Source organism: Eupeodes corollae, chromosome 1, assembly GCF_945859685.1.
Source record: "Eupeodes corollae chromosome 1, idEupCoro1.1, whole genome shotgun sequence".
NCBI lineage: Eukaryota > Metazoa > Arthropoda > Insecta > Diptera > Syrphidae > Eupeodes > Eupeodes corollae.
The window spans coordinates 189,212,036-189,234,783 of NC_079147.1; the positions used below are offsets into that span (position 1 = coordinate 189,212,036).

Here is a 22,748-nt window from a genome sequence, read left to right on the forward strand (position 1 = left end):
GATATATGTATTTGTGTAGACTTTATAGAAAAGTTGATATCCATAAACCCAGGACATATGCATAGTTGTGTACCCATGGCGTATAGATGGGATCCTTTCGAATCTAATTGTCTGGCAAACTGACAGCCGCAATCCAAATGTCCCCAATCAGTTTATTAATCGATTTTTTATTTCATTCATGCCTTTTAGATAGAATTGTTTTGTTTGAGTAGGATTGAGGGTAGAATATTGAGGATACCAATGCAAATATGCCATAAGCAATTTCCGGTCTCGTTCACGTGTCCTCTTTTAATGGCCGATCAAATCATACAAGGCAAACAATATTTTATATGGAGAACTTCATCAGCGTGGTCTATTGGTTATGTTATGAGTGACAGAAAAAATCCAATATTTTCTTTAAATTTCAAATTAATGTATCTCGGGGGAGGGTTTGGGGCTGTTTCTATCTATCTAGAGTGACTTGAAGCTTAAAAAAAACTCCGCTCCTTACTTTTCGTATTCCCGTCGTTCGTCGTTGTTGTTCGGCCTTTTCTGTCAAAATGTTAGACCCATTAATCATTTGGTATTGTTTGTGTATGTACGAAATGAAGCTTTTCCATTCTCTAAGGCTGTGCTGATGTGCGTGAATGTTGACGTTTTGAGGACGAAGGACAGGATGACTTCTCTTTGCCTTTCATTATATAGTATACATGCCTACCTATATCGGTGGAATTTGTTGGCACATTACTGAAGGGAATTCCATTAATTCCCATACAAAATTGCAGCAGGAAGTCTGCCGGCAAACTATGTCGGAGTCCTGATGATAATATTTACTACTCTCTATCTCGTCATCCTCGTCGTCGTAGTCGTTGTCCTTCGTCGTCCTTTTTTTTGAATCTATAAACAAAGAAGGATGATGGCTTCCTATTTCCTTACCAAATGAGGTTCTTTTTCTATTTATATAAAAGGGATGTGCAATAAATCGATATACCATAGTGGTATAGGTGTAGATGTAGTTATGTACAGTTTGAGTTTGAGTTTATTATAAGGAACAAGAAAAGGGATTTTCACTTGGTTTCGCATTCATGTGAGAGAAGAGACTGTATAAAGGATGTTGAAGGATGATATTTGTATATATTGATATGAATGGATATACGAGAACATAAGGACAGTTTTTGGTTTGTCAGTTAAAACCCAAGGAGGACTATGATGATGATTCACACTATACCTATCTATCTGCTAACAGAAGGCGTAAACTATGCAAATGTGACAGAGAGAAACATTTTGTTCGCTATCTGGAGGTGACAACAAACTATGTCCATAAGTAAAATCTGAGGATGACAACGATGACAACGGCCGGCATACATCCAGTAGTGTGTGGCACGTCATGTGTTGTGTGGTGGGATTTATCTTTTTGAATGGGTTGTACATTGTAAATTTTGACAGGATTTTACTGTGTGAAATTGCAGGATTCTTGAATTTTGTCATTGATGACAAAGTATAGGAACACCATCTTTAGAGAATAAAATTAATGGACATTTCAGAGGAAATGTATTGGTTTTGTGTTCTTTTTCTGTCAGTTTTTCGTATGAAAGACTATTATACCACATAACATACGCATGAAGAAATTTTACATCAAAATTGAAATGGTATTGAAAACTGAAACTTTGCATATTGGTTGAGCTTCAACTTCAATGATTGCAATTATGCTCTACTTCAAGCTAGATTGAAATTCAGAAGAATTCATTTGGAAATGTTTGAAATGATTTTTGAAACTCATTGGTAACTAGAGTATTTGTGGTGTTTAAGAGAATTGAGATGCTCTCAAAATAGGAAAGTTCTTTATTGGAAGGTTTTTGGAATACATAAATATCTATTTTGAATATTTTAAGTTTTAAATGATTGAAATATGTAACTAGGGCAATTCTAAACTTCAGCAATTATTATTTACTTCAAGTTGAGTAGTAGTTTGTATTTCATATCGTTATACGCAATTTATAGAATAAAGACACAGTTCTTTAAATTTATTTCATAAAAATGAATACCTTCGTTAATTTTCGAAGTTAATATTTTTATTATATTATCATAACTTTAATAAGGTGATCTACATGTTTCTGTTAAAGAACCGAAAATATTATCTCACAAAAATAAACGGGATGACGTTTTAGATATTGTCTTCACCCGTTTTCAGTTAAGTCCTGTGAAATATTTTTCATATTTTTTTAAGAAAATAAAATCATATTTTTTTTTTAATTCAAAATACATTAAAACTACTTAAAATAAATGGCTGCAACAATTTTGAAACCAAAAATTATGTACAGCCTTAAGATATATATCTAATATATTTTATAGGAACTATTTTAAATAAAATTCTGAAACCATAAACAGGACTTCTTCTGATTTTGTCTGTATGAAAATATCTCTAAAAAGCAGTTTCCAAATTTTCTATAATTAGCAAAACTTCAAAAAAAGGTTAAATTAAAAACTAACATCTGCAATTGAAACATTTTAAATGCGGTACAATTTACAAAATTGAATTCGGTACAATAATAATAACTTCCGATATTACACTTTAAAGCAATTTTAATGACTTGGAGCATACCTTAATATCTACAATTTTCACGTGATTTGAAACACAAATATTTGTTATTTTTTTTAACTGGGAGAATATTTCTTAAGATTCAAAAACTATTGGGATATGACAACGCATGTTTACAAAATTTAAAGAGATTTACCCAACCAATTGATCCGTTGAGAATATCAATAAGCTCGTTCAAAGTCAAAAAACTGTCATGAAAATATAATCGCCTTATTTCTTGCATTATTGGGCAAATTGCTATAAAATTGTGAGTACCTTCAAGTTCTCTTAAATTGCAGAGAGTGCAGATTTGTGATAAATCGGATCTAAAAGGCTAGATTAAGTATTTCGACTCTAGCCCTAAAGATGATAGCAATAGCTTCTGCAGTCAGTTCCTTGCAAAATATCTCATATCAGATGACAATTGGTGGTTCAGGTTCCTGTAAATGTTTCTACTTTCTGAAGAGGATGTTCTTTCTAGATATTGTAAATATATCGCATTATCAGTTTTAGCAATCAGGTTACCAAGTAAAGTCTGCCATTCAATAACGTTATTTTCAGTTAAAGGAAGCGTTCTATTTTGTACCGCAGCACGATAGTTCCATTCTTTGAAAGGTGTTGCGTTTCTTCTAAGTTGCCTTAACAGAAGTGACTTATGTAGTCCGTTTTCTTTTCACTACTGTAGTCAGATATTTTGCATGCGATTTAAGATTTTGGATGTAAATCGGTGCTAAACCTGACTCCACATGTAAAGCATACGTTGGTGTTCCGTTAGGTTATCAGAATAGTCGTTTGAAAAAGAACCTATCGATTCTTTCGAATTCATCATGTTGAGCGTACCCAAATGCTTGTACCCCATAACACATACAAGTATTGACTGTTGCTTTGAACACTCGGTACTTCGATGCTACATCAATGTTGCTGTTGCTGAAAAACGTTTGCCACATCAGATTTATAGCTAGTTTGGCTTTCTTACCTTTCTCCTTTGTATGTTTACTACAGTTAAGATTAGATGTTATCAACACTCCCAGGTACTTGAACTCCTTTACTACATCGATGCGCTCATTGTTGATGGTTCATGATTCCTCCGTTAGCCTTTTTCGGTGTCTAGATTCAAAAATCATAGCTTTTGTTTTACTTGTCTTGATTTTTAGACCCCAAGTTGAACAGTAGTCTTGAAGTCTGTTGATTTGCAGTTGCAGAGTACATGGTCTATCAGCCAATAGAACCAGGTCATCAGCATACAGTAAGACTTTGACTAAGGAACCTGCAAAAAATACACCTCCCAGAAGAATGTCAGTGACAGCATTGATATAAAGGGCAAACAAAATTTGGCTGAAAATGCATCCTTGGGGAACACCCATAGACGTCACAAATTATGCCGATAAGTTGCTTCCATTCCAAACTGCCTTAGTTGTTGAATCCAGGAATTTGGAGTATATTAGGAGAAATTTCCTAGATAGACCTATAGATGATAGCTTGTAGATCGATGCTTGCCTATTAACCGTGTCAAAGTCCGCTTTATAATCTACGAAGCAAACGAAGAGCCTCTTAGAATTCTCCTAATACTTTGATGCAATACTAGACAGCGCGAAGATATGATCCACAGTAGCGAATCCTGACCGAAACCCTGCTTGATAAATACTTAAGCGGTTTGTTGACTCAACCCATCTGATAAGTCTCTCATAGAGAATTTAGGATAGATATGCTCCTATAATTCTCAGCCTTCCCCTTTCTTAGAAATGGCATAGATAATCGCTTTATTAAAACAAAAAACACTTTGCATTGACATAGATTTCAAGACATTACTTCTAGATATTAATTCATGACATACAAATTAACATTAAATCGCAATAGTGAACAGTTCGTTGAATTTCAACGTCTGTCAGTAACAATTTCATATTTTCTAGAGAAACCGTTTTTAACTTACATTTACACTACAATTGGCAAAATACTAGAAATCGTGAGCAACATTTATTTATCGCGATATTCTATGGTTTGGTTTCGTTTAAGCTTCTGATTCACGCTTACATTTGTTGAGTTTAAAAAAATAATGTTCATTACAATTGGTTGTCATTAAAAACCGTGATTTCAATCGCGTAAGTCTGGAAAATGAGCCCACCTTCATCTCTGTCCTGTACATATTCGACCTCTGGAAGTAGACGGCTTTCGAATGATGCCAATCTCAAGTGGTTTCCCAAAAGTCCAAGCTTTTGGTTGAGTTTCTTTAACAATTATGAGATACTAGCAGCCCGTCCCAGCTTCGCACGGGCAGACATAAATAGGTTCAGATATTTAAGTTATAAGCATGCTAATCAAAATGACCATCAATCATGAAATAGAAAAAAAATTGTATGCTGATCCTTAAGCCTCTGTACACTACGTTGGCTGTGTTGGCAAAAAAACGTATTGATTTCCAGGAGATCCCACTCGAGAAAGTGCCCCTCTCAATTGCCTGTGAAAAAAGCACTCTTTACTTAAGCCGATACCAACTATAGAAAAAGTTTGTCCCTGGGACAAACATTTTTTGAACGGCCGGTACATAAGTACATCTGAAGCAGTGTGGAGGATATTAGAATTGTACCTATTTATGTCTACCCGTGCGAAGCTGGGACGGGCTGCTAGTACTAAATATAGCCTATATTACTCAGTTATAATATAGCTTTGTAATGAAAAAACATTTATTAAAATCGGTCCAGTACTTTTTGAGTTTATAAGTTACATACAAAAAAGTGTAACAGTGTAGATTAATTAAAATGGTACACCTGGGCGTATACGTGATTTATTTTATTTTATCAATTTAAAAATACTTGTACATAATTGGTAAAGTACGCTTAGTATTCACTATTCCATTCAATATTCTTTTGAGATGCATAATTTCTGAATTATAATGTTATAAAGCAAAAACTCATACAAACTCTAATTTCTATAAGTCGATTAAAGGCAAAATATCTTCTATGAAATTGAACACTTTCTAGACACTGAGCTAAACCATCTCAATTGTTTATCCATCTATTGTTTTAATTAATTTTTGTGAACACAGCTTAAACAATTAATTGAAACAATCACAACTGAATAAATAATATATTCTGTTCTTAGTACAAATTTAACTGTGCGTCAAGTGAACATTAACACATTTCATCTCCGAAATGAATACAAACTCCTTAAAATATGCAACATAAAAACACATTTAACCTTTAGGTTGTATCTTCGCTTTGAATGTAGAATTCTCTCAGTAACAACCTACACTTTCAAAAGAAATAAGATTGAATTTTGAAGTTTTAAACTTATAAGTTGAATTTTGACGATTTTAAAAAATTAAAAAAAAAAATCTTGCAAGGCGTAACTTTTCAGAATTTAAAAAAATACTTTGCTTGACTCCCATTTCTAATCATCTCATCTAAAATTTAAGTCACATAAGTTTAATTTTTCCGATTTAATATTTGATTCCAAGGTGAATTAAAAAAAAAAACTTGAATTTAAGGGAATACAAAAATTTGAAAGCAAATACAAAATTAATTTATTCTTTACAGAACGTAAATTTATTAAAGTGAATGTTTTGCGAAAAGTTTAGATTCTTTCTTAGCTTAACTGCATTTCAATCATTCAATTTCAATGTTATTTCAATTTAATTAAAAAAAAAACTACTATCATTCCCCTGACGTTTATATCGGTAAATTTTTCCCATACCGAAAATATCTCAACTTTGAAAAACTCACATAAAACATAAATCTAATAGAGTACGTTGTACACATTTTAACTTAATGAAGTTTCAAAACAAACAAGTAAACATTTGAAAAGGTAAAACATAAACTGCACTACACAACACATACATACCTACAAAAACATTAAATACAACAACAGGAAGGATTCAATATAAAAACTCATTGATGTACATACATATGAATTTATAGTTCTTTATTGTTTTATTATTCTTTGACTTATTTTTGTTGAAAAGCTTTTATAGATGCTTTTATCCTTTTAAATTTCTTTAATTAAAAAAAAAATGATTTTCTCTTATCAACTTAATCATTATTTATTCGTACGTATACAAACGTACATATGTATGTGTATATGTGCTTCATTAAAAATACAAACAAACAAAAATAAATAATAAAAATAAATTTTATTTTCCGCCAGCAGATCAACAAAGTCAGAAAAAATGTATCCCTCGATGTTGAGCCGTGGTCCGGATGTTGAAATCGAACCGTATTACTGCCTTCCGGTGGGCACAGTGCCACCTGGTGCAAATGGTCATGTAACTGGAGCAGCAGGTATACCTGGAGTTGGGGGTAATGTTAATCAAGTTGTTGCTGGAGTTGGTCCTGCTGCATGGAGTCAACCAACTTCACCAACACCAATTAATCGTGGATTTGGTGGACCTTTATCGCCAACACATGGTGGCCAAACCAATCTGCCAGGTTGTCATAGGCTTACTTATCCTAAGAAGAATGATGATGGTAATTTAAAAAAAAAATTAATTTTAAACATAAACTTGGAATTCAAAATAACGTATTTTAATTTATTTTAACTTTTAGTTCATGGAAGTGCAGCATCTTTATTATCCGGTGGCAGTTCCTTATATGGTTCAGCAGAAGAACGTCAAGCTAATGAAATCCGGCGATTGAAACGTGAATTGACTGATGCTAGAGATCAAGTAATGAGTTTATCAAGTCAACTGTCAACTAATGTAAGTCGTTTTTTATATATTTTTTATCCATTTTCTATTGAATATTTTAAATGCGATCGAACAAGAAAAAATAAATAAAAAAAGTTTTCTTCTTGGGCTCGTCCGGGATTTGAACCCGGGACCTCCCGCACCCTAAGCGGAAATCATACCCCTAGACCAACGAGCCAGTTGGAAACTGCCTTGTGAAAAAGCTATTCGTTACTTCTGGTAACAAAATTTCTTGAAGCTTAAGCTTGAAATTGGGTTTGAACCGTGGCATATAACAAATTAATATAAGATGTTTCTTCTAGATTAAATTGAACTTGGAACTCAAACTCAAATTTTGTTAATTTTTTGAAAATAATTATTTGAAAATTTAGAACTTTATGATTTAAAAGTTTGTAAAAGTGGTCTGAGCTTAAATGGAGTATTTTAATCAAATATTATTAACTCACCGATTTTGTTTCCTCTCCAACATTTCGTGGTTTAACCCTGCTTGTTATATGTATGTGAAAGTTCTTGATAAGGAATTCACATAAAAGACATTATGTTTTCTGGTTTCTTAAGACCTTTTTCTTATATTTCGGCTATAATCAAATTTTATTTAATAACGTAACACTGCTAATAAATAAAAATAGGGGGTAGATTTGATATCAGTGACCTCAAATTAGTAAATAACAGGCATACAAAAAGATTTATGTTGTTCTCGTGTGTTATTTATTTATTTTTTTCTATGTTAACATTTCTTAAAGATTATTTATAATATTTAAAATGATAATTTGTTTCGTCTTAAAAAACATGTTTTTCATAAAAATGAGGACTTTGAAAATAAAGAAGAAATTCTTTGCGTCCAAAACAAATCTTTTGCAAAATTAGTTCAACCTTTTGAGTTTTTTCTATAAGTTGTTGGCATAATTCTTTTTATTAAAATTTTACGTGAAGTAACTTTAAGATAATTAAACAAATATTTTTATATTAGTTTGCTATTATGTTCTGTAATCTTATACATATTATTACAAAATTGTTTTTAGCCATTTTGATATCAGGGTCCAATGGAGAAAGTTGTGTACTTATCTTCCTTTACTATCGATAATCGATTTTTAAAAATATTACGTAGGTTAAACATTTTCAACAATTGGATTGTTCTTTGGAAATTCAAGTTTCTGAAATCGTAAACACAAACACCAAAAATTAATTGTCAAGTGTCCGTCTCAAAATGACAATTTAAAATTGGTACACATGGCGTATACGCACTTTTTTTAAATTTTATTGATTGATGTACTCAAAAATGTTCAAGTATTAATTGGAAGATATCTCAAAACAATTTCGTTTTGAATTCTTAATTCGTTTTGAATTCTTAATTCTTAAAATAATAATAATGCATTCAACATTCGTTTAGTACGGTTACTGAACGAATCTCTCACAGAAAAGCCATGGGTAAACTGATGGTTATTTTTTTTTAAATTGCGAGTATTTTTATTTGAACACAAATATATAGTCGATTTTGGCCTTAGTTCTAAAGTTGCTCTTTTCTGATTTCAAACAAACATAACCTGAAATTGTTCTCTGAATTGTTCTTCATCGAGTTAGTCTGCATTACTCCAATTTTGTTGATTAGGTTAGGTAATGGTAAGGTTTATGGGCTGTCAAGCGATGACGCTACGCCACACTTAGATCAATGTAGATCCATTGTAATACCCCGAATTATTGAACTTGTCTGTAGATTGTCTTGTTCTAGCCATTTGAAGCCTAATATGTGGTTTCCTAAAATTTTCTTCCAGTTCTTTAAGATTTTTGAAGACGTTTCTGCCTAAGAGTTTGTTTCTCAATTCGATTAAAGTCACTTTCTACCTGGTTGTGCCAACTGATCCGCAAACTTCCTCTACTGTACACTCCGGGAAAATGGTTTTCATGAACTCTTCGCGAATGAGCCTTCTCAAGCATTAAGGTCTTATCATCCAGGTTAAGTCTACGTCATCATCATTTAATCTTCCCTTCCACTCACATTCTCTATATATGCGATCGTAGATAACGCGAAGAACTTCGCCCTTGAAACAATCCAAGGTACTTTCATCCGGTTTTGTCTTATAGCATACTTCTGTAGCATATATCAGGACGGGGATGATAAGGGTTTTATTTAGCGCCACTTTAACTCTATTTCAGATTTCTTTTAAATTTTAATTAGATAGAAAATGAAAAGTGACGCAACTCCATCACGCTATTGAAATGTGGTATAGTTTTTGCAAATATAGGCATTTATGTTAGCAAATATCAATTTTACTTAAACTTTTTAAAATACAAAACTCATAACAGAAAGACAGGAAACGCATCAATACAATGTAAATTAAAAAAAGTGATTACCATATAAAAAACCTTTGTCAGCATTTCTTATTACCACCTAGATTGTAGGACGTAGTTTTTCTTCATGAACTTATTCTATGCAAACAAGATGAATTTTTAGAGTTTATCGTGCCTTTAAACAATGAACGATAAACAGCTAATTTAGTTTTTGAACCTTTTATACAAGTAATCTACTAAAAAATCTTATTCAATACTTAGCTTGATCTAAAAAGTTGTTTTAGAAATTTAGTAATTTTGGAATGATTTGTTTATTTTAAAAGAAATTTTGGAAATGAAGTTAATCGAATATCCTTAGATTACACAAAGTTAAATAAAAACTTGAGTTATGTATCCAAATAAATTTTGCAATCATCAACGAACACATCCCAATGTTGGCGGCCGACAAAACAAAATAAAAACAAATCAAGAAATGCCATCGTTCCCATCTTTCTTTCCAAGTTTTACCACAAACTTTTATTTTCGGTCTTTTGTTCAATGCTGTTAGTTTTATTGTTTACGTTGTTATTTAAATTTTCCTTCTCAAGCTTTATACAACAGCAGGCAATATTTATTCGTACAATATCCAATAAAATTTATCATACATAAGTATTGTATTCAATTTCAAGCCTTGAACCCCAAAAAGAAAGTACAACGCTCTCGTGTATTTTTTCCATATCTACATAATATTTTGTTATAAAATTAGCCTTGATCTGGGCTATACATGTGACAAAGTGATCAAGTTCATCAGTACCTATCTCTATATAATTTAATACTACAAACAGATATTGAAAAAGATCTTCCTCTCTTTTAGAAAATCAAACAACAAAAACAAAACAATTGCAAAAAAGGTCTATACTATCTGTAATAGCAAATATATCAGTATATATGTACATAGGTACACATATATAGCATATCGCATACATAATCAAAATATATTTGGTTATATTATAAACAAAACTTAGAAATAACTGAACTATTACCTTGAAATTTAATCAAAAAAGACAATGTACGTAGGACGTCGACACTACGATAATGGACAGTGGGATTGATTTTGTGAAAAATTTGCAAAAAAAAGTTGCGATCACGATTTGAAATCCATGTCCTTCTAATGTTTAACATTAGTGTTGTCAATTTTACTTTTTTTATTGTTTTCAAAAACGAAAATTCGGTAAACATTTTTTATATTTTATGTATCACTCTCAAATTTATATTGAAAAGTATGCAATTTGTTGTTGCCTCACTTGAATCGATTCAAATGTAATATATTAAGGTCTGAAAATAACATCAATTTGTGGCTTTTGTAGTTGATAATTTGAATAATTTTCGATATTTTTGGTTAATTGAATTCTAAATATTTTAATTTTATCGTCAATTGTTTTCTTTGGTTTCGCTCACTTTACGTCAATATCTATAAGTTTTCTATAAGTTTTCTATAAGTTTTCACTGTTTTTAAACAAATGTCCTACTAAAATTAGTAATATTGTAAAATATTGGTAATTTTTGCCCGATTTTGTTAATTGATTACTCAATTATCTTATCACTTACATTCAAGTTCAAGATAGATTAAAAATAAAAAAAATTACGCCAAACATCCTTAAAACTTTAAAAAAACAGGACCTGTCTGACAAATCATATATCCACAAAATAAACGCTGGTGTGCCGCAAGGCTCCGTTTTTTCGCCAACACTCTTCTTTATTTATATAAATGATCTTTTGTCTATCACTTCTAACCCACTGAATTGTTTCAATGATGGCAGTACCCTCAGCTTAAAATATTCGTTTTAAGGATCTCATACATGTTCTTTAGATGTGTACTACCAAAGGTAGCGTATAATAAGCTCATTTAACTCTCGAAAGCATAGGTTATCAAAAACAGTGTAGATTTTAATGCTTTGAAAACTGAAAGCCCAATGTCACTATCAATTGGTTTTACTTGCTACTTGAGGAGACTGAACAGCATTCAGTTCTGGATAGGTGCATCATAAAAAAATTTGTTGTGGAGTGATCACATATTCGACATAGCCAAAAGTGCTCCTAAGTGCTACTGTTGACATTAGTTTTTTACCTCGATCTAAATGTGACTTACAAATATTTTATTCGGCCAAAATTCGAGTATAATTCTCATATTTTGCCTTATGCCCCAATAGCGTACTTAAGTCTTTTGGATAGAATTGCAAAAAAAGCTTTTAAAATAATGAGCGATCGATCTATCACTGAGCCATTTGCTTCTCTTGAATACCGCGCCACAAGGTTTCATGCCTAGCCTACCATTGTTTTATCGATATTTTTATAAATAATGCTCAATTGAAATAGTCAGTCCTGCTGTCAAATTCAACCTTATCCTTCAGCCCAATTTTGGACATACTTTTAAGTATGGGGGATTCTTTCTATAGCCGCACTACACGAATGTGGAATGCTTTGCCAGGATCAATATTATTATTATTTTTATATATTCATAAATAATGCGCATCGGTATCTCATTTCTTATCCTCTTGTAAGGGTATTCATTTTCAAGTTGTTTACAGTTGGTGAGAGATAAAAAAACAGTATTAGTCAACCTTGATATTGCCGAAGTCTACAAAGGTTTTGACTTATAAACAGGAAATGATCAACACAATTAAAGCTGCAAACTTTACTATGACACTTCAAAAGTAACTTTTCACTTTCACTGCTGTAATTACTTAGAAATCAGTTCGGATGATTTCGCATGATACTCATTTTAGTGAAACATTCTGTTGCAGCTTTAAACAAAATAATCCTTTAATATGGTGTTAAAAATTAAAATTTTGTCTTGATATTTTGTCTGATTTAGAAAGAGATCTTTAAAACACGGTTCAATAAACGAGACTACAAAAATGATGCTTTAAAAGCTTTTAAAAACTAAACAGATTTTTTGTCAATAAAATGTATGATACCTCTGCTAACTGAAAATCTTCGTCATGCATTTTAAAATATTTAATTATCTTAATGAGTTTTGGCAATTTCTCATTAATTATGAGACTTAATTTAAATATTATTAAAATTTTGAAAAATCATGAATCAAATGCTTTTGTGGTTTTAAAATAAACGTTTTGAAGTTGATTTTGAATCTGAACTTTTATTTTTAACCCATCTGTTCAAATTTTGAATATACTCGTTTTTAATAAATTTCAAAAACTTGCTGTTGTTAACTTGTTAAGAAGAAATTAGGGTTCTTAGCTCACATCATAACATCGGCCTCTGCTATAAAACAGGTTACAGCGGGATACCTAGGAGTAAAAAGCTGACGAGCTGGCGAGGATTGGTACAACACTGATCCAACCCAATATAAACTCAACCATAGACTAAATCCTCTAAATAAATAAACCCATATCATCATAGGTTCAATCTCTCTTTTAGGGTATCAAAACTTAACGCTAGCCCATCAGCCTTACCTTAACCCTGTTTAAAGGCACAATTTTTACAAAAACAAAAAATACTTTTAAACATTTTTGTTTTCTTTCCTTTGAAATTATTGTTTTTCCAACTTTCGATTGAGTGTGAATCCAACTAAAAATTTTGATTCAACTTTTCCTACAATCCTCCCCAGTGTATCAACCTAAGTAGCTTTAGGTACACCAATTATAGTACATCGTCTTAATAATATAAAGTTCATTTCCGAATAACAAATTCCACAGTTGAGTTGAGTTGAGTGTCTCCGTCTAGCCCCCATATATAGCCCCCAACAATTGTCTCTTATAAATGCACTCAAAATAACAAAACAATAAAAATTCATCCCGAACATAATTATTATAAGGAACAAAAATAAAGTAGGTAAGACAAAATATGCAGAACGAACAACTACGAACAAAATAAAAAATAATAATAATCCCCCTTTAAAAACGTTCCTAAATCTACGTCTCTCTAATCTCCAATTAAGCAACGTGTGTGGGGGACACTGACTTGACTCGACTGAACTGAACTGGACTGTACTGAGGGGACATTTTATATTATATTTATAAGAAAACATTCCCGACCCAATTGTAGCATTTTTGAAGTCTTCATCTTCAAACACTACAAACTAAATTATAAAAATAATAAAATACAACAACATTTAGGATGGAAAAAGCTTCAACCCAAGACGATAACGAAAAAACAAAAAATAAAATAGCCTGCAAAAAAGAATCTGACATTAGTCGAATATCGCTAGCAAAAGCGAGAGCACGCATCGGCAAAAATAGGTCAAGCTCTGGTTTCACAGCATAGTAGTTTTTTGGTTTTCGATTTGGCTTTGGGAGTGTTTCAAAAGAGTGAAGTGATCACACAAATAAAATAATCATAAATAACTTTAAAAAATAAAAACGAACCGAAACGAGTGACAATATAATGAAAAAACATTACGAGTTAAGAGGAATTTTTGTACTTGTTTTTGGCCTGGCAATGCTGCAGTCAGCAGCATTGGGGGGTCCACTATCATATGTTGAAAGAACTTGTCATAATTTTATTAATGATCAATTGGGGGCAATTTGTGTTAATGGTTTAAATTTGCTACCTCCTTGTGAGTATATTTTTGAAAAAAAAGAAAAAATGTGTTTTTTTTTCTCTCGTTTGTTTCGTTAAACTATACTAAGAACATTTATTTCTTTTCTCTAAATTAATTTTTCTTAGATGCAAATCCACTTACCAATCCTGTGGTTGAAGTCTTCGGATCAAATGGTTTTGTCATAAAACCACATATTTTAAAAATCTGCTGTTACAAAAAGTGTAGCTACCAAACCTATAAGCAATTTTGTAGGCCATTTCCTACTGAACCAACGCCAACAACGGTGTACGAACCAACAATAATAACGGATAACGAAGGCTAGAGTCTTATGACTACTTTTTTTTTATATAAAAAATAATAAAAAAAAAACAATAAATAAAATGTTAAAACGCAATGAATAAATAATAAGTTGATAACATTTTTTTTACTAAATTGGCTTAGTTCGATAAAGAAAACAAAAAAAAATTAATTTGGAATATGTTTTTATTTATTTCCGCTCGACATCGAAGGTTTTGAAGATGAAGATTTATAGCTGTTTTTTTACTATTTAGGATCAAATAGAAAATGATTCTTTAATATACGAAATAGAATCTGTTAAAAAACTATCAAATAATTATTGTTTGAAAATTATAAAAAAGTAAGTAAAATACAATCAAATGTGGAAACAGTGATGATCAAGACAAGTTTTATTGGACAATGGACAGAGGTCTACGAGCAAAAGAAAAGATATTGAAATAATGGAGAGTACAATATTGTCTTCGGAATTTGAAACATTATTGAAATGTGTTTATGTATTTAGGGCTAGTAAATAGAACGCTATGAAAAGATATTTTAAACAAAGATGCCTTCATTTTGGAGCTTTACAATTATGTCAGTAAATATAGCAATGGCTTCATTGAAAATGTTCAAGTGATCAGTCCAATTTGTGACGATTTAGTAGTTCCAATTAGTTAAGGGTAAAACACCTTATAAGAAAACTCAGACCTTACAGAAAATCCAAAATAGAGGCTTGTATACCACTCACACTGATGACTTCTCAAATTCACCAAATTTGTGTAAAACAAACGAAATTCAAACCAATACCTTTGTTTGTTCTCATAATGCTTGATTTGAGGACCATTTCTTATCAGTTTTTTTTTCTTGTTTTTGTAGGTTTTCATGTTTTGTAGACAAAAGTTGTTTTGGATTGGATTTTTCTAAAGAAATCGACTTAAAGTTAGCACCAATACTTTGCATGTGATAAAATTAGTTTGTTTTTGCTAACGAGAATTTATTTTACACTAATTTCTGTAGAATTTGTTTTTGAGTTTTTATTTCTTTTTAAAAAATTACTGATGGGATATTTTCTAAGAGCATTAACAACAAAATTTTGCGTAGATTGAAATAATTGTTTTCGAGATATTTGAATCGAACATTATATTTTCTGGAAGTTTGTGACTGTGATTTCTTCAATTCGCAACAAATTTTGTATCGTGGCAATTCAAATATCAAAACCGGACAGTTTTTATATGAAAAAGTGGAAAGTCTAAAAGTCACTATAATTGACTTTTTAACTTGCTGTGTTCAAATTAAAGACTTCTGTGTCTGACCAAGCGATTATGGAATAGTTACAAAACTTATATAATTTTAAAAATGTTTCTGTTAGTAGTTAATACCCATGGAAATACGCAGTAAATGAGGGTTATACTTAATTTCTACAAGTATTTGTTAATAACAGACATTTGAACCAACAAAAAAGTCAAGAAATTGTGGGAATCCAACGCTTCTATATCTAGCTTTTTCCATAATTTTATCGTAAGCGACTTTTCAATAAAAAAGTAAACTAAACCTTGACGGTCATGTTTTAGCTTAAGCATAATTAATAATTTTCGATACTAGGGTATAATTATTGGTTTCAAGAACCATCAGTAAGCTATTGATTTGTAGTGTACCATACTATTTATTTTAGTGCTTATGATAAATTCGTGGAAAGTGCTCGATGCACTTTAAGCGACTTTAAATGGTTCAGAAAACTGGAATCTTTTGGCAGCGATTTTAACGAAATCGAATGGAGTAAAATCAAAGTTTTTTGAATTGAGAACTAGAAACACTTGCTTAGGTACCAGTTATATATTTGTTATATCACTGGCTTACATTATCAAAAATCATTGGAATTTGTTTGGTTTAAGCTATCATTGAGAATTTCTGACATCGGACAAATCTTCTGATTGAAAACAAGCATTTTCTGATTGGAAACTGACTAGAAAATGGAATGCTTCCAATGGAACAATTATGTTTCGAAATGTGAAATCAACAAAATAACTCAATGAAAAGTTCATGCTTTTTTATTAGAACAACTCTGAAAGTTAACAGCTTCATTTTGACACCAAACCTTAGAAATCTGACTCTCTTAATCGCTTTTAATTCTTGAAACAAAATTTTAAATGATAAAACCTGATGAAACTGTTAGCTCCATTGTAACTATCATTGGTTTTCATTATTGAAACCAATCATCATATTTTTTTTGTCGGTTTGGTCATAGCTATCAATGAAAACTTCTGTCACTACTAATATTGGTTTTCATTAATGAAACCAATCATCATAATTTTTTTCTTGACGGTTTGGTTATAGCTATCATTGAAAACTTCTGTCATTAGACAACAATTTTTTAATTGAAATAAAGCATTTAGAGTTGATCATTGAAAGTAGAACTGACATGTGGAAATACACAGAAAATTTGGAATTATAAGTTCAAAAATATTTCTCCATTAAAATAAGAGACAAGTTCTGGGTTAAACGTGGAATTTTTGTAGCAGAAAAATTCTACAGTCCTCATTGCCTTCATTTTAGTACCAAACATAACAAAATAGGCTTTTCTTGTCACTTACCCGATATCGTAGTACCCGTGGCATGATGGTTAGTGCTTTGGACTACTGATAGGGTGAAGCAGGAGAACCAGTTTTGGTGGCTTCAATCGGCACTTGATAGTGGGTAGTCGGGATGGGGTTTTAAGCCTTGGCCGGCTTACATACTTGTTTTATAGTTTTAGGGTTTAGTTTTAAGTAGAATAGGCATGGTGGCAAGAAAAGAAATAGAAAAAAAAAATACAAAAAATACAAAAAAAAAAAAAAAAAAAAAGAACAATAAAAAAAACATGGATTAAAAAAAAAACAAAAAAAAAAAAAAAAAAATAGACAACAAAGTATGAAAAACAAAAATGTTAGATAGTTAGATTTGCTGCTGTGGTTGTTCTAGTTTTAAGTAGTTTATATAGGTAGAATAGGTAGTTTAAGTTAGTTTTTAAGTTTTATTTAAGGACCTTATTTTAAGTAGTTTGTAAGTAAAAATAAATAAAAAAAAGTTATTGATATTAGTTTTTTCAAAATTTTCTAATAAAAACAAAACAAATAAAATTTAAATAGAAGTAAAATAGATCTTAAGGCCGAAAGGCATTAGTAATTAGTGTTATAGTTTAGCTTAGAGTGTCCGTATGGGACCATTAAGTTAGTTGTAAGTTATGGATTATTAGGCTAGTTTTATGAATTTTTGTCTAGCTTTAGGATAGGTTTAAGATTGAATAAATAAAAATGAATTTGAAAGAAAAAAAAAAGTGCTTTGGACTCCCAAGCCAGAGGTCTTGTGTTCGATTCCTGCCTATGCCATCTAAAAGGCTTTTCATGGTTACTGGGAATTGACAAATTGTCTTGTCATGAAAAAGTGCTTTCTCAAATTAGCCGTTCGGATTCGGCATAAAAACTGTAGGTCCCCTCCATTCCTGACAACATTACTAGCACACAGGAATGGTTGAGAGTTGTAAGTCACTTGGCTCTAGTTTTCAACGGACTTTTGCGCTTAACTTAACTTAAGACCAAGACTCATAATTTAGCGTTCAGATTCGATATTCCATGATTTTACATCAGAATTTTGATTTTTTTTTCAAATCTCCAACAATTGAATGAGACGTCTCCACAAGTTTAATTGCCTGTTATCAATTTGCTTTGAGCGGATGCCTGTTTTAACTAAAAAAAAAATGGCTGCAAAATAATCTTGCTTAAATTTGAAAAGGTTCTAGTATGTTGCTTTTTGATAGCTTTTGAAGGTTAATTTGAATTTTGTATCGAAGAATTATCTTCGATATTTTTGAACTCAAACTTTCCATTATGCTCATTAAACGATTCTAAATAAAGAAATCCTTCTGATTGAATTTCCATCATAATTTGTCCTTTCTGTAAAGAAATACACTCTGACACCCATCTATCATAAAACTTTTTGAGGAATTGAGCTCCTTGACACAGCAAGTTAATTATCTAATAGGATTCTATTCTATTTTTGTTAAAATTGACAAGGGTCGATGATAAAACAACGCTATTGTTACTTTCTTAACAACGCCTCTTCAAAACTCAATAAGCCTGACTCTTAATTATTTGTTTTTCTTTTTGTATGAACTTAAAGAGGGAGCTCATTATCCTATTAAAAAAAAACAGCTAGCTAATTATGAATCTTTGATCTCCATTTTTTTGTTAAAATTTTGTTTAAAAAAAAATGATTTTAAAGAATTTCAAAAATCACAACATAAACCTCAAACTGTTGGATTTATCGCTCAATGTTTTTTTATTGCTTATATTTTCGATAGCTTTGAATCTGAAGAACACAAAATCCTTTCCTAATGCTTATCGTAATGTCAGTCTTTATATTCTTTGTGCTTTTCTTTGTTAACTTCCTTTTTATTGTGATGGTACTTACATAGTGCTGCTGCAATTGTACAAAATCTATCAGTGCTGATGTATTTATTTTTTTTCTTTAAGTTGTTATCCTTCAGAGTCCTTTGGGAAAAGTTATCTGAAGAAATAAGAGAAAATTGAAAAAAAGTAACAAAATACTCAGACGTTCTTCATTGCCCACTTTTATCGAACTTTCCATATAACTCCTACTTTACAATCTTTCCTTTATGAAGGAAAAATAAAACTGATTTTTGTTTCACTTTTTGTTGTTGTTAAAAATGAGTGACTTTAATGTTTTTTTGTTGCTATTTTTCTCTATTGTCCTCGATATGGTAAAAAATATCCTTCGCTCAGGACTTTTCTTTTATATTTTCTTATACCACATTCATTGTTCGCATTTTGATAACCTTTGTTTTCGTTTTGCCTTTTTTCTCTATTTTGGTTTTTGTAGTAATTCTTTTTATTTTAAATAAAAACAAAAATGCACAATCAACAATATAAAAGATGCCAACAAAAAGAAGAATTTTCATTGCCAAGAAGTAGGTGTATATATTCTCTGCTCCTGTCGTGTTGTCTTCGTAGACGTTCGTAAACTAGATGACTAATTTGGCCAACAAAATGATTGCAGGTTTATTTTTTGTTAAAGGTTTTTATTTTTTCGCATTGACCATGAATTTTTGAATTTTGTGGTGTTTGGCAACGATATTGTTATCATTGAACAGGGTCAACAAAAAAGCAGTGGACAAAATTACATCTGCAACTAGCCATCAAACTAACCACAAGGATAATGGACCAACAAAATAACATATGACCTATAGTCAGCTGCAGTAAACTCACACACATCTAAAATGTAGTTGCAATTTTCTCCAATAAAGGTGAGGTGTACCTCAACCTCAGGATAATTTGGCCAAAAGCCAAACAATAATGGATATTTTTTGCGCTCGTTAGCATGACTAGGTACCTAAGATACTTAAGTGTAGGTTATTTTACACTTTTAAATTATGATTGCCCTAAAAAATGTTATACAGTTTATTAGTGGTTATATGGGCCTCGTTTAATGACAGTAAAAAGTTTACTTTGTGGCAGAATTTAAGAAGTGAATGATATGAAAAAATGAACGCAACAAAAAGTTATGTGAAAAGAAACTGTTTTGATCAAATTGGTCAATAGTTATATTTTAAGTAACGTTCATAATTTGCATATTGAAGCACGTGTTTTTGAAATTTATTAGAAATATTTGGTCATTTTAGGTGGGCCTCAACTAACATGCGTCCTCAGACAGCTCGGTCCTTTGGTGTCTTCATCTTAAACACGAGTCGACAGTTTTCGGGACTGGAATGTTGATGTAACAACGCTTAATTAAAATCAATTTATACACACATTCACGCTTTTCGAGAACATCTAAGCAAAAGGACGTAAAATATATAAATTATTAACTTACTTACTTAAGGTGGCCTACAGTCTGGGACGGACATGGGCCTCAACCAACATTCATCTCCAGTCAGCTCAGTTCTCAGCTCGGAATTGGATTCAAAAACTTTTCGGGCTAAAACGTTTATATTTATTCGCTCCTTTTGACCAGATCAGGGTTGCTTTAGACCTCGTACTGTTCGTAGATATATCTATACTTTCAGTCTTTACATTTACAGACGTGAACGGGATCAAAAATCACTTGAACCATCTGCTTATTAATACCCGTGGCATAATAGTTAGTGTGCGTTGGCCTTGTGTTTGATCCCTGTCTATGCCACCTAAAGATTTTTCATGGGTACTGACTTTTCCAAATCCTCCAAGAGTTATTCTAGTTTGGATTTGGCTTAAAAAAAACTGTAGGTCCCTTTCATCCCTGACAACATTACCCGCACACAGAAGTGGTTAAGAGTTGTAAGTCACTGGGCCCTAGTTCTCAACGGACTTTTGTGCCACCCGCATTAACCACTAAACTCATCTTCTACGCTTTCTTCGCAATGCCCAAAAACGTGCAACTGACAATAGGCTTTAATTTTCTAATTGTTTCAATATCATCGGCGTACAAGAGTTATTGAACGGACCTTTGAAAGATTGTGCTTCTGGTGTTGACAATTGAGTTTTGCCAAATTCATTTAAGAACAATGTTGAAGAAGTCGCACGGTAGTGCTGGCCTAAATCCTTTTTTCACATCAAAAGCATCAGTAATATCTTTTCCTACCTTGATAGAGCAGTTTGCATTCACCATTGTCGTTCTTCATAAACGTACAAACTTGACAAGGATTCCAAACTAGACATTAATCTGTAAAGTCCCGCCTTTAAGGCTTTAAATCAATGAAGAAATTCCTAGGTTTTCCTCCAAGATCTGCCGTATTCTCAATAGTCTAAAGCCACATTGATTTGAACCTAACAGCTTGTTGAAGAATGGCATCAGACGTTCATATAATATGGAAGAAATGATCTTAAGAGCAATTTTCAGGAAAGAGTCTTCAGAGAGTCTTATTTCTTGAAGTTGTTCATCCAGTGTTCTCTTTTAAAAACATAGGTTGCTTATACTCGTACACTGACAGCTGTTTCCCGCTCAAAATTTTTACAGAATTTTAAAAGATATACCTCCAGGAAACGAATTGACTTATTCAAAAACAGATAATATGTTCTTCTATATTATGAAACCATAAAAATACAGAGTGAATAATAATGATGTGTTAATTTCAATTCTTCAATTCATACTCCTAATGAAATAAGTAAATATCTTGTTCTTAATGTAACCAAATTATCCTAGCAACTAATTTCCTTTAATTTACATAACACAAAAGAAGCTAAAGTTACTAATGACCTTCATTTAAACTTTCATAATTTTCGTATATTCATACAAATTATCTCTCTGAGTCTGAGTCTGAAGACATCGCACAATTCATTAAATATTCACTTTTAATATAACTTTGTTATAATATTAAAAGAACAAAAGTCAAAAGAAAGACATTATCTACCATAGCTACTTTTGGCATCTAATATAAAAATAACTAAAACAAATTAAATAAAATTATACAAGAGTCATCTCTTCTCATCTCATCGTCGTCCTGTCGTCCTCGTGTCGTGTAGTTTCTTAACATTGAACAAAGGACCAAAATCAACTTTGAGACATTTTGGCAACAAATAAAGTTATTTGTCCTGAGTTTTTTTTTCAACTTGGTTGAGCATTAATTTCATGTTTTACTTTGGTCCTTTGTACATCAATTTTATTTTGTGTATGAGTGTCCTTGATTTCGAAGTTTTTGTTTGTTGTTTTCTACAGAAAAGTTATAGTTATTGAAGTTAAGACTAATTTTAATGAAATTTAGATGAGACTAGGTTCTCGTATCATTATGCTTCACAAGTTTATAGATGGGCTCTCTGTGTGACATTTCAATGACATTTATAATAAATTGAAAGGATTCTCTAATTAGATGAAAAAGTTACAGTAGTGTATGAGAAATTGCTGCTGGACGAGATGAAATAGAGGCAAGTATTTTGGTTTGAAATTAATATAAACAACATAAATTTGTCTCAGTAGGTACTTGAGCCTAATTACATTGAAAAATTCAACAAGTTTTCCTAATTTTGAATGTTAGAAACATTTTTAAAGTTATTTTTGTACTACATTTACCCATGTAAATTTGAAAAGAACTTTTTTAAGTCAAAGTGAAATTGGTATGAACGAAATGATCGTTGAAGAGTTTTTCTAATTTTCAAACTTTCACCATTAACCATGATTTGAAATTTTTTACAAACTCCTTAACTGCTCTTTGGAAGCTACAAACAATTTTTTTCTTAGCTCTTAACATTTATGAAAGAAGAAAGTTTTGAAAGATTTATTGTTTCTATTTACAAACTTTTGAATGTGCACAATAGTTTTGAATTCAGGAGAAAATGTGAGATGAGAATGAAACTAGACGGGAAAGATATTTTGTCTGTGTTTGGACGAGATCGAGATGAGATATAAAAATAGTAAGTCTCGACGAATATTGGACTTTC

General features: G+C 31.4%; 1 protein-coding gene, 1 long non-coding RNA gene and 1 other non-coding gene across 5 annotated transcripts in view; 2 read left to right on the forward strand and 1 right to left on the reverse strand.

The window, feature by feature from the left end:
• Window positions 1–22,748, forward strand: part of LOC129938510 (protein sickie) — a 518,418-nt gene that overhangs the window by 395,680 nt on the left and 99,990 nt on the right. For 2 of the 3 annotated variants that reach the window (XM_056046122.1, XM_056046124.1), the window contains 2 exons: window positions 6,701–7,017; window positions 7,096–7,247. In XM_056046122.1, coding sequence (XP_055902097.1) covers window positions 6,701–7,017; window positions 7,096–7,247 — 469 coding nt within the window. Of the gene's footprint in view, window positions 1–6,697; window positions 7,018–7,095; window positions 7,248–22,748 lie in introns of all 3 variants that reach the window. The other variant, XM_056046123.1, reaches the window with a different exon arrangement.
• Trnap-agg (transfer RNA proline (anticodon AGG)) lies at window positions 7,342–7,413 on the reverse strand. Its single transcript has one exon. It is a non-coding gene; the product is annotated as a tRNA-Pro (tRNA).
• Window positions 12,847–14,411, forward strand: LOC129938511 (uncharacterized). The gene is made up of 2 exons (XR_008780471.1): window positions 12,847–14,082; window positions 14,193–14,411. It is a non-coding gene; the product is annotated as an uncharacterized LOC129938511 (long non-coding RNA).